This window comes from Pristiophorus japonicus, chromosome 11 (genome assembly GCF_044704955.1).
Source record: "Pristiophorus japonicus isolate sPriJap1 chromosome 11, sPriJap1.hap1, whole genome shotgun sequence".
In the NCBI taxonomy this organism is placed as follows: Eukaryota; Metazoa; Chordata; class Chondrichthyes; family Pristiophoridae; genus Pristiophorus; species Pristiophorus japonicus.
Genome location: NC_091987.1, coordinates 205,986,364 through 205,998,400, shown reverse-complemented (window position 1 = coordinate 205,998,400; position 12,037 = coordinate 205,986,364). Strand labels below are relative to the sequence as shown.

General features: G+C 46.7%; 1 protein-coding gene across 3 annotated transcripts in view; it reads right to left on the bottom strand.

The window, feature by feature from the left end:
- Positions 1-12,037, bottom strand: part of LOC139276446 (alpha-1,2-mannosyltransferase ALG9-like) — a 308,641-nt gene that overhangs the window by 172,404 nt on the left and 124,200 nt on the right. For all 3 annotated transcript variants that reach the window (XM_070894450.1, XM_070894449.1, XM_070894452.1), the window contains one exon: positions 2,403-2,557. In XM_070894450.1, coding sequence (XP_070750551.1) covers positions 2,403-2,557 — 155 coding nt within the window. The remainder of the gene's footprint in view (positions 1-2,402; positions 2,558-12,037) is intronic.

The window sequence follows — 12,037 nt, the reverse complement described above, 5'->3', positions numbered from 1 at the left end:
TTTTCCCCATTTATGGCAATGATAAAGGAGGAAAGTATCCTTCAGCCAACTTCAGTGATGTGGATAGACTGGAGAAGCTGGGGTTGTTCTCCTTTGAGCAGGGAAGGTTGAGAGGAGATTTGGTAGAGTTATTCAAAATCAGGAGAGGTCCCATTGGCGGAAGGGTCGAGAACCAGAGAACCAGAGTGCATGGATTTAAGGTGATTGGCAGAAGAACCAAAGGCGACATGAGGAAAAACTTGTTTTATGCAGCAAGTGGTTAGGTTCTGGAATGCGCTGCCTGAAAGGGTGGTGGAGGCAGATTGAATTGCGGCTTTCAAAAGGGAAAACCTGAAGGAAAAAATTTGGCAGGGCTACGGGGAAAGGGCAGGGGGACGGGACTCGCTGAAGTGCTCGTGCAGAGAGCCGGCACGGGCGCGATGGGTCGAATGGCCTCCTGTGCGGTAACCATTCTATGGGCCCAAGTTTGCCCCCCCACCACCCGCTTAAAAGGACGCACCTCCATGAGGTGCGCCGACTTTGCAGAAGAAAAACCACGCCGAAAACTTACCTCGGTATTCTCCTCGCTCCTGGAACGTCGCAGGCCCTTGGCGTCGGGCAGCATAAGCAGTGGGAGGTGGAGCCAGGTCCCGGCGCTGAAAACAGTGCCGGGACCTCTACACATCCGCGCTAGAGTGTGCGCGCATGTGCAGTAGCTCCTCGCCCCCACAATCTCTGCAGGCTGTGTGGGAGGGGCCTGTAGCACGCCGCCACTAGCCCTGGCCGAATGGGTTCCCTCATTGGCTTTCCCTCCCCCCGATGGCTAATCTTACTCTTCTGATTTGATTTCTCTTTTCTTCAGCGAGCTGGATACGACTTGCTTAAAGCTTTGTTGTGCCTTTTTTGAATCATTTTTTTATCAATGTTCCGGTCATAAGCAACATACTCCCATGCATCAGCTGGCGAACCATATATCTTTTGAACTGACCACAATGAGAGCAGTTACTGAGCTTCGAATCATTGTAGAATACCTTCTTGGGTTGTCTCGTACTAGGCGTTGGGAACCAAGTAACCAGCCCACCCGAGCTGGGCCTTTGTCATCATTTCCCCTATGCCGCGTTCAGCCTCTCCCCCCCCCTCCCCTTACCGATGCCACGTTGAGCCTAGCCTCTCGGTGTGCATCTTACTGGCCCTAGCCCCGGCCAAGTGAGCTCCCTCATCGGCGGCCAGCTGCTAGTGTTTTTCTGCAGTAAAGCTTTGCTGAAGGTAGGACTTCTATTTTTTTTATTTATTTATTGATTGTAAATCAAACAAGAATCACATAACCATTCAAGTTTACTCTTCATCTGCTTTCAAAAGGAATTCTGTAAAATAGTTTGGCTGAAACTCTTATTTACAGGACTTGCTCTAATGTATTTACTAGTTTACCAATCCATTTTTAATCTAGTTGTTTAGTGCTTTTTAAGTCTTAGTGCTAGGTGCAGGTCCTCTCAGCTTCCTTGCGTTTGTTATTTGTTATTGAATGTTTATTTTTGTGCTTTGATTAGTGCTTGGTGCTTTAAATGTACTTATGTTTCTTTAATGTTGTTGTGAAGGTGTTTAGTGCTTTGCAAGGCCCTCTCACTTCCCTTCCCCCCCCCGATCTCTGGCTACCTGCGCTGATTTCTTAACTCACCGCAAGGTTTTTCTGTGCAGACACAAGTGGCCACATACGCTGGCCTAAGTTAGTTTGGAATAACTTTTAGCTGTCTAAACTTGCTTAAATGGCCGAAACAGGCATAAGTGGCTGGCAACGCCCCCTTTTGAAAAAAAAACGAAACTAAAAAAAAAAACTAACCCACTCTACACTGGAGCAAATTAAATGGGCAGAATTGCGATTTTTAAAGATACTCCAAAAAAAGTTAATTGCTCCAAAAAAAGCGAAGCAACTCCTGGGCAAACTTGGGCCCTATGATTCTATAACTTCAGCCAGGGCAGGGGTGAAGGTGTGCGGTTAGAAGCAACACGCCATTGCGGGCATGGACGGCAAATGACCGGGCCTCTTTTATCTGAATGCTACCAGGTGACCCTTGCCTAAAATGCACATATGTTTGGATGCCAGTTGAAAATAAGATTGGTCTCAGCAACCATGTTCCTCCCATCCACAGTTAATCAGCATACCAACCTTCAATGTGCAGGGTCACGAGTGGGAGAACACAGGCATTGGAGAAGACTACTATCTAAGGGCTCATACTGCAGCATGAATGATCAGAGTCAGACAAATAAGGGGGTAAGCGGAAAACAAATTGGGGGGGGGGGGCCTGGGGGGTCAACACAATTTGGTTTAATATCAAACATTGCCATGGAAACAATTCCTTCCACCGGATTGTACCAAGAATGGGGGAGACTGGATCCAGATCAGACCAAACGTTCAGCACACTAACCTGTAACGCTGACAGGGCCACTGCCCCACAGAGGCAGAAGAGGGGGTAGATGGGAAAGAGGAAGCGCTCCTCTTTGTGAGGCCGGGTGAAGAAGACCAGAATCCAGATGTACATGGGCGAGAGAGTCAGCCAATAGGGTCTGCCAAGGTTGTGCACTGCAACAACAGAGAATCAATATTATACGTAAAGCACGGCAGGAATTCAGAGAGAGAAATATCTGGATGAGTTGATGGGTGGAAATAGTCTTTCCTCGCGTGTTAAATTTTAAATTAAACTAATGCAACAAACTTGCAATTTTGACAGTGCGGGTGTTTTTCTTTACATGATTGAAAGCAATGTTCTCATTTGGCTGTGTGGCGGTCTTAAGCTCCTGCCCAGGCCGTCTGCTCAAGTGGAAAAACCATGCCCGCGCAGAAATTTGAATGAAGCGCGCAGCCCCTTAAAGGGGCCACGCTCCCAAGGGAAAGTTAGAGGGAATATTGATTGTAAGGCATAAAGCAAAGATCCCCAGTGAGACATTTTGGACAACAGGCCTTTGGATAATGGTTTACGGACAGCCATTGTGTGGTAGAAAGTAACAGGAACATATAATTCACCTCTGGCATTCCTTATTGCCAATATCAATGACTTTTGTTCAATCAGAAATCCTTAGGATGTGTTGTATACATTTATCAAACATTAATGCCGCACAGTTTGGAGTCCAGGGTTACTTTGTGCAGTTTTTGCAGTAATTGTCGCTTTGTGATCTATTTAATAGTTTTTTTTATTGGAATTGCTCGTAGTTAACATAGTCATATCCTACAGAAATGCTATTTCAGTGAGCGAGTGTTCAAGCCATGGAACGGACTCCCTGGGGAGATGATGGAAGCAGTTAGTATTGATTCATTCAAATGCAAATTAGATAGATTTATTTCACAAAATAACATTTCGGAATACAGCATACAATAATGAGAGACATGACTTGTGGTGAGTGTCGCCTGCTTGGGAGGGAAAGATGAGTTTGGAAGCAGTGTTTCCGTTAATCGGCTTTAAAACGGTAATAGCCGCACATGCACGAAAAATTGAATTTTAAAGTGCCCGCGCATCCAGCACAAACTTACAGGGAACCTATGGTTCTCAGAGTCCACCACTGGGGGCTTTCTTGTGTCATGTCTGGGTCTGTTGTAGACTAAGAAAGAAAGACTTAGATTTATATAGTGCCTTTCACGACCACCAGGCGTCTCATAGCGTTTTGCAGCCAATGAAGTACTGTACTTTTGGAGTGTAGTCACTGTTGTAATGTAGGAAACGCGGCAGCCAATTTACTCACAGCAAGCTCCCACAAACAGCAATGTGATAATGACCAGATAATCTGTTTTACTGATGTTGATTGAGGGATAAATATTGGCCAGGACACCGGGGATAACTCCCCTGACCTTTTTCGAAATAGTGCCATGGGATCTTTTACATCCACCCAAGAGGGCAGACGGGGCCTCGGTTTAATTTCTCATCCGAAAGTCGGCAGTGCAGCGCTCCCTCAGCGCTGCACTGGAGTGTCAGCCTAGATTTGTGTGCTCAAGTCCCTGGAGTGGGACTTGAACCCACAACCTTCTGACTCAGCGGCGAGGGGGCTACCCACTTAGCCACAGCTAATACAGTGATAATTAATAAAGACGGATTGCTGTGATTAGTCAACAACTCCATTATCGTTGCATCACATGACTACCAGGATAGTAGACGGCAAACTAGATGGACCTTGGTTTCTTATTCATCTAACAATTCCTATGTTCCAATGTTCATACAGTCTCTTTTTCAAGTACAGGTCATACAGGTTCAGAATGTACGATATAGTGATAGGCTTATTCCCTGTGGCTCTTTCAATAGTAACGTTACTGAGAGCCATAGGGCTTGCTATTGTGAGTGGCTGCTGTGGCTGTGTGCTTCAGTGTTGGATGTACAGTGAATCATTTTTGGTGTTGGTGTTGAGAGAGATTTGGGTGTCTTTGTGCAAGAAACACAGAAAGCTAGCATGCAGGTACAGCATGCAATAAGGAAGGCAAAAGGCATGTTGGCCTTTATTGCAAGGGGGTTGGGGTATAAGAGTCAGGAAGTCTTGCTGCAATTGTACAGGGTCTTGGTGAGACCACACCTGGAGTACTGCGCACAGTTTTGGTCTCCTTATCTAAGGAAGAATATACTTGCCTTGGAGACGGTGCAACGAAGGTTCACTAGATTTTCACTTAAAGGGTTGTGAATCTTTGGAATTCTCTACCCGAGGGCTGTAGATACCGAATCTCTGAATATATTCAAGGCTGAGATCGATAGATTTTTGGAGTCTCGGGGAATCAAGGGATATGGGGATCGGGCGGGAAAGTGGAGTGGAGGTCGATGATCAGCCATGATCTTATTGAATGGTGGAGCAGGCTCGAGGGACCTATACCTTCTCCTATTTCTTATATTCTTATGCGATCAGTATAATTTAATAGCTCAGAGAACCTCCAGACCAGATCGGTCGAGACACACCTGGCTAGCCGTAGCCGAGCTGTGTGTGTTTGGGGAGTTGGGTGGTGTCGGTGGCCCTGGTTGGCTAATGGTATTAGGCCGTTGAATGGGAGTTAGATTGGCAGAATTTCTCCTGGTTCAGCCTCAGCTGGTAGATTTTTTTTTCAGACTGGGTAATTTTCTACCGAGTTTTGATCCTCCCCAAACATCCCCGCCCAAAGATTGCAAGTTAGAAACATTAAACTGAAAGGGAAAAAAAGCATTTTGGCACTAAAACGTTCAGAATAAACAACCCATTGAAAACATCACTTCAAATCATCAAAGAACAAAATCAAAAATCAATGTGTTTGTGACCCACATTCAAACCCACTTCCCATAATCACTCGTGCAATAGTTTAGATAACTGGCTGGTTAGGACCAGACTGCTGTTACCATACCAACGCACCAAACACCAGTAAGTACTGTGTCAATGGTGCAATTAAGAAGTCAGTCTGTCTGTGAGAGAGAGTCTGGAATCAAGCAGAGAGCTGCTGAATCCTGATGTATGTAAACAGTTCAAATCCCTAACACTACAACATAAGATCACAAATATCACATAAATATCTCCGCTGCATATTATGTCAATAAATTATCTTACTTTTCTTATTGAGAATGGTACAACGGATTACTAGGACCTCAAATCTGGCACCAAGCACATGGTCTACAGAGCAGAAGTGATACCCGCCCTCCTTTATTTGCCTCAGAGACATGGACTATGTACAGCAGACACCTCAAAGCGCTGGAGAAGTACCACCAGCGCTGCCGCCACAAGATCCTGCAAATCCCTTGGCAGGATAGATGCACCAACGTCAGTGTTCTCCTTCAGCCAACATCCCCAGCATCGAAGCACTGACCACGCTCGATCAGCTCGATTGGACGGGCCACACTGCCCACATGCCTGACACAAGACTCCCAAAACAAGCGCTCTACTCGGAGCTCCGACACAGCAAGTGAGTCCCAGGTGGGCAGAGGAAACGCTTCAGGGACACCCCCCCAAAGCCTCCTTGAAGAAGTGCAACATCCCCACCGACACCTGGGAGTCCCTGGCCCAAGACTGCTCAAAGTGGAGTAGAGGTATCCAGGAAGGTGCCTAACACCTCGACTCTCTTCGCCAGGAGCACGCGGAAGCCAAGCGCAAACAGCGGAAGAAGCGCACGACAACCCAAGCACCCCACCCACCCGTCCCTCCAACCACCCTCTGCCCCACCTGTGACCGAGACTGTAGGTCCCGCATTGGACTCATCAGTCACCCGAGAACTCATGTTAGTGTGGAAGCAAGTCATCCTCGACTCCAGAAGAAGCCTAAAACAATCTGAATAGGCAAGACACTGCAACATAAAAAAGTTGTAAAATGAAAAAATTAGTTTGAGAAAAGACCCCCTGAAAATATCAACCAGAACAAAACTCTTGAAATAAATGAGAAAAAGCAGGTAATCAAACGGTGCGAATGAACGGTCACAAGAGATCATTGATCTATTCACCAATGTGCACAATATGGTCCTGGCATCGCTCAACGTGCCATCGGCAGTCTCTGGCCGACACACAAGCTGCATTCTGGCACCAGAGTCACCATCGAACAGTACGTGAAATGAGGAAGCATCAATGGGTAGCAACTCTCGCCTCTGGGTCGGAAGGTTGTGGGTTCAAGTCCCACTCTAGAGATTTGAGCACATAATTCTAGGCTGACACTCCCAGTGCGGTGCTGAGGGAGTGCTGCACTGTCGGAGGTGCCGTCTTTCAGATGAGACGTTAATCCGAGGCCCCGTCTGCTCTCTCAGGTGGACGTAAAAGATCCCATGGCGCTATTTCAAAGAAGAGCAGAGGAGTTATCCTCGGTGTCCTGGCCAATATTTATCCCTCAAATCAACATAACAAAAATAGATTCTCTGGTCATTATCACATTGCTGTTTGTGGGAGCTTGCTGTGCGCAAATTGGTTGCCGCATTTCCTACACTACAACAGTGACTACACTCCAAAACGTTCTTCATTGGCTGTAAAGTGCTTTGAGACGTCCGGTGGTCATGAAAGGTGCGATATAAATCCAAGTCTTTCTTTCAGATTGATGACTGAAAGTAGACAATGTTTGCAATATTCCACAGGCAAAGACGCAAGCGAACGCAAACTCTGGGCCGTGGTTAGACTTATTCGAGACCAGCACCTTCTTGGGGAGCAGTGTTTTGTGACAGTGTCTTACTCGGTCAGGGAGCCCTGCTAACAGCGATTTCTCTGGAATTCTCTGCCTCAGAGGGCTGTGGATGCTGAGTCTCTGAATATATTCAAGGCCAAGATAGATTTTTGGAGTTTAGGGGCAATCGAGGGATATGGAGATCGGGCAGGAAAGTGGAGTTGAGCCCGAAGATCAGCCATGATCTTACTGAATGGCGGAGCAGGCTTGAGGGGTCGTATGGCCGACTCCTGCTCCGATTTCTTATGTGATGTTCTTAAGCACATGTACGTTGCTTAACTTGCCTGTGTGGGAATGCCAAAATGTGGTGAACAATAGTAAAGGCTGAACTAATCAAAGATGCTCAAGCTATTTTGCCTTGATAGGCTGCATAAGTGTGTATCATGGAGAACCCCAGAGCCAGCGATAACGTTTCAACCCATATTCAAATTTTTTGCATATATTTCACATTGTTAATGCGAATAGATCTTAGTCTCTCCTTCAGGATTTACCCATTAAACAATGCCACAACTCTTTCCAAATCTCCACCTCAAAAATGTAAACATGGCAAAACAGCAAGTGACATCAATGCAAATAGAACTCAGCTGCCTGAGTTTTTAAGGGGACACGTTTATTAATCACAGCAATAATCAGGGGCAGATGTGGCTGAAGGTTGGACACCCTTTCTATCAAGCATTAGAGAAATGGTGTCTTCTGTACATCGTCCATGCCTCTGATCCATACAGGAGGGAGGGTATTACTACAGCCCTGTAGACCATGAGCTTGGTGGTAGATCCGAGGGCCTGATATATATCACTGGTCGCTGGAGAGATATCACCAACGATGTCTCCGCAAGATACTACAAATCCCCTCGCTGCCATGCTCCACCTCACAGTCAACAAGCTTCCCGCTGGAGTGGAACTAAACTACAGAACCAGTGGGAAGCTGTTTAACCTGCGCCGTCTCCAGGCCAGGTCCAAGGCCACCCCAACCTCTGTCGTCGAGCTACAGTACGCGGACGATGCCTGCGTCTGCGCACAAACAGAGGCTGAATTCCAAGTCATAGTCGACGTATTTACTGAGAATTACGAAAGCATGGGCCTTACGCGAAACATCCGTAAGACAAAGGTCCTCCCACCAGCCTGTCCTCGCCGCACAGCACTGCCCCCCCGGTCATCAAGATCCACAGCGCGGCTCTGGACAACGTGGACCATTCCCCATATCACGGGAGCTTCTTATCAACAAGAGCAGACATTGATGACGAGATTCAACACCGCCTCCAGTGCGCCAGTGCAGCCTTCGGCCGCCTGAGGAAAAGAGTGTTCGAAGACCAAGCCCTCAAATCTGCCACCGAGCTCACGGTCTACAGGGCTGTAGTAATACCCGCCCTCCTATATGGCTCAGAGACATGGACCATGTACAGTAGACATCTCAAGTCGCTGGAGAAATACCACCAACGATGTCTCCGCAAGAGCCTGCAAATCCCCTGGGAGGACAGACACACCAACGTAGGGCGTCCTCGTCCGGGCCAACATCCCCAGCACTGAAGCACTGACTGCATTCGATCAGCTTCGCTGGCCAGGCCACACGGTTCGCGTGCCAGACACGAGACTCCCTAAGCAGATGCTTTATGCGGAGCTCCTTCACGGCCCTGGGTGGAGAAAGTGCATCCAGGAGGGGCGTTAAGCTCTTCGAACCTCAACGCTGAGAGCGTGAAGAGGTCAAGCGCAGGCAGCGGATGGAGCGTGTGTCAAACCAGTCCCACCCGACCCTTCCCTCGACGAATGTCTGTCCCACCTGTGACTGAGTCTGAGGCTCTCGTATTGGACTGTTCAGCCACCAAAGAACTCACTTCAGGAGTGGAAGCAAGTCTTCCTCGATTCCGAGGGACTGACTACGATGATGGAGAGAAATGGAAAGGCCGTTTAATGAAAACCAGAGAGGTCTCTGATACAACCTGAAATATCTGGGATCCCTCTCGTTATATTAACCCTTTGTTCAACCTTCTGTTAGTTGCAGTTATACCACACCCGTACAGGGCGGTGCCAAACCATCGACTCGAGGTGGTCTCAGACACACTCGAAGATACCGAACCGGTCCGCCATAAACTGGAGTTATACTACAGATTCTGCAGCAGCCCAACACAAAAATGTGTCAAATCGACAGGGAACGTGCAGTCTTTCCTATCCCACTACAGGTTCAGACCGGAAAAACCAACAGCTTACACGTATAGAGCAGCTTTCGCACAATGAAATGCTCACCGGTACTTTACAGGGTGAGGAGCGGATGCCAAGCAGGTAGTGGGAGAGAGAAAAATGGGAGTTAACCAGAAATACAGTCGCACACGTGTTTCGAGCAGGATTTAGCTGGTGGTAGGGGAAGAGACGCAACAAGGCACACGGTGACCCAGTTGACATATATAAAATACAAAGACACCACCTTCCCTCCTGTGACGCAGATCAGATTTGTCAGTGGGTAGCACTCTCGCCTCTGAGAGACTGGAGCACAAAAATCTAGGCTGACACTCCAGTGCAGTGCTGAGGGAGTGCTGCACTGTCGAAGGCACCATCTTTTGGATGAGACGGTAAACAGAGGCCCCGTCTGCTCTCTCAGGTGGACGTAAAAGACCCCATGTCGAAGAGGAGCAGGGGCGTTCTCCCCGGTGTCCTGGCCAATATTTACCCCTCAATCGTCATCACTAAAACAGATGATCACATTGGTGTTTGTGGGAGTTTGCTGTGCGCAAATTGGCTGCCACATTTCCCACATTACAACAGTGACTACACCTCAAAAGAGCTTTGGGGCGTCCTGAGGTCATGAAAGGTGCTATATGAATGCAAGTCATTATTTCTATCACAAACACACACACACACACACACCAGGTAGCACTTCTCAGCTTAAATGAGCAAACTCAGCAGAGACTGATTAAACCTGCAATCTTCATGGTCTTGATGGTTCGTTACCACACCAGGAGATGCATGGACTCCTATATCCGTGTACAGTACAACTCCACTTTAAAGAAACTTTTCTGAGTACAATTTATCAGGAGTGGTGTCAACATTCCTGATGGCTTCTGGAAAGAAGTTAATTTTGCCCTCCCAAGCCTCTAAAGGTTGCCGTGAGATCTACGAGCAGGTGCGCAAGAGTAACCCAGAGTGGCACGTTCTCCACCTTTCCAGGCTATTCCTGGCACCTGCTCAGGACCTCCCCGTTCTGGTACAGCCGAGATCAGTAACTCACCACATGAAGGAGCATGGGCACAAATATAGGAAACAGGAGACTTTGGGAATGGAAATAGCCCATTTTTTGGTTGATCTCAAGCACAATTTCACATCCTATCCCTCAATCTCCTTTTCTCTAACTCCCTTACACTATTTTCTTCAACGGCTGGGTTGAATAATCATTTCTAAATTATGTCCTATAGTTCTTGAACTCTTCTTAACATTATCAATACCTTTCATAGTTCTCAAAAGCCACACTGCTTCATCACATTGCACCATGCTGGGTCAGTGAAGAAATTTAAGGCAGAGATAGACCGTTTCCTAACCGATAAAGGAATAAGGGGTTATATGGAGCGGGCAGGGAAGTGGACCCGAGTCCATGATCGTATTAAGTGGTGGAGCAGGCTCGAGGGGCCTTATGGCCTACTCCTGCTCCTATTTCTTATATTCAAACTACAATTTGCAATATTCTCTCTTTGTAAGAGCTTCCCCCTAGTGGACTACTGTGGTAATGCAACTATTGGTGTAAATAATAAAAAGGTCATGTGGCAAGGTCACATGATGACAGTTGGCACCATCTTGTAGAGTGTGTTTGTTTTTGTTAGTGATGTTGTAAGAAAATATCACACCTTTGAAGAACAATTGATCAATTTTAAGCGACTAAGATTGAGTATCTGTATAGAAACACAGTGCAGATCTCCTGCTCTTTTATTCAATAAACCAATAAACCCAGTAAAATGGGTTGGTCAGCCTGTACGACTATTCAATTCCAGGCAAGTTCCACTGCCTGTCTGGGATTCACCAGTCAAGACAGATTTTCTGGACCAGTAACATAATATGGTTAGAAAATCTACAGAGTAAATCGAAGGAAAGAAAAGACTATGGGAGTATCATCAACTCAATGTAATTTAGTGAACCTGATTATAGAATCATAAACGTTTACAGCACTGAAGGAGGCCATTTGGCCCATCGTGTTCACACCGGCCGACAAAGAGCTATCCAGCCTAATCCCACTTTCCAGCTCTTTCCGTAGCCCTGCAGGTTACGGCACTTCAAGTGCACATCCAAATACTTTTTAAATGCGGTGAAGGTTTCTGCCTCTACCACCCTTTTAGGCAGTGAGTTCCAGACCCCCACCACCCTCTGGATTAAAAATATTCTCAACACCTTTCTCATCCTTCTACCAATTACTTTAAATCTATGAACCTCTGGTTATGGTCCTCTCCGCTAAGGGAAATAGGTCCTTCCTATCCACTCTATCTTGGCCCCTCATAATTTCATGCACCTGAATTAAATATAGGGGCCGATATTAAAAATGGAGAGAAGTTAATTAACAAATGATTCAAAAACAGGCCACTGTAAAGTTATAGCTTTAAACGCACGTTGAAAGATAATTCCAATGTTTTAACCTTAACCAGAAGGGCAACAAATAACCACTAAACGATTGCGAGTGCTCTTGGAGTTACACTGATGGAACTTGTTTGCAGCATGTAAAGATGTCACTTTGCAACAGACAGAAACATAAGTAGCGATTTACTAAATGTCAGCGAGGTGAAGTTGGGTTTGAAATGATGAAGCCAGGCATTATACGCTGCACTTTGCTGACAGACTGTTGGCGTTGTACCGATTATCCTCCGAGGCCGTTTAACATCAAGGCCCTCTTGGAGCCACTGATCAGTTGTGAAAGCATCGGAAGAAAAACACAAGGCAGTCGGAATCAGTCATTCTTT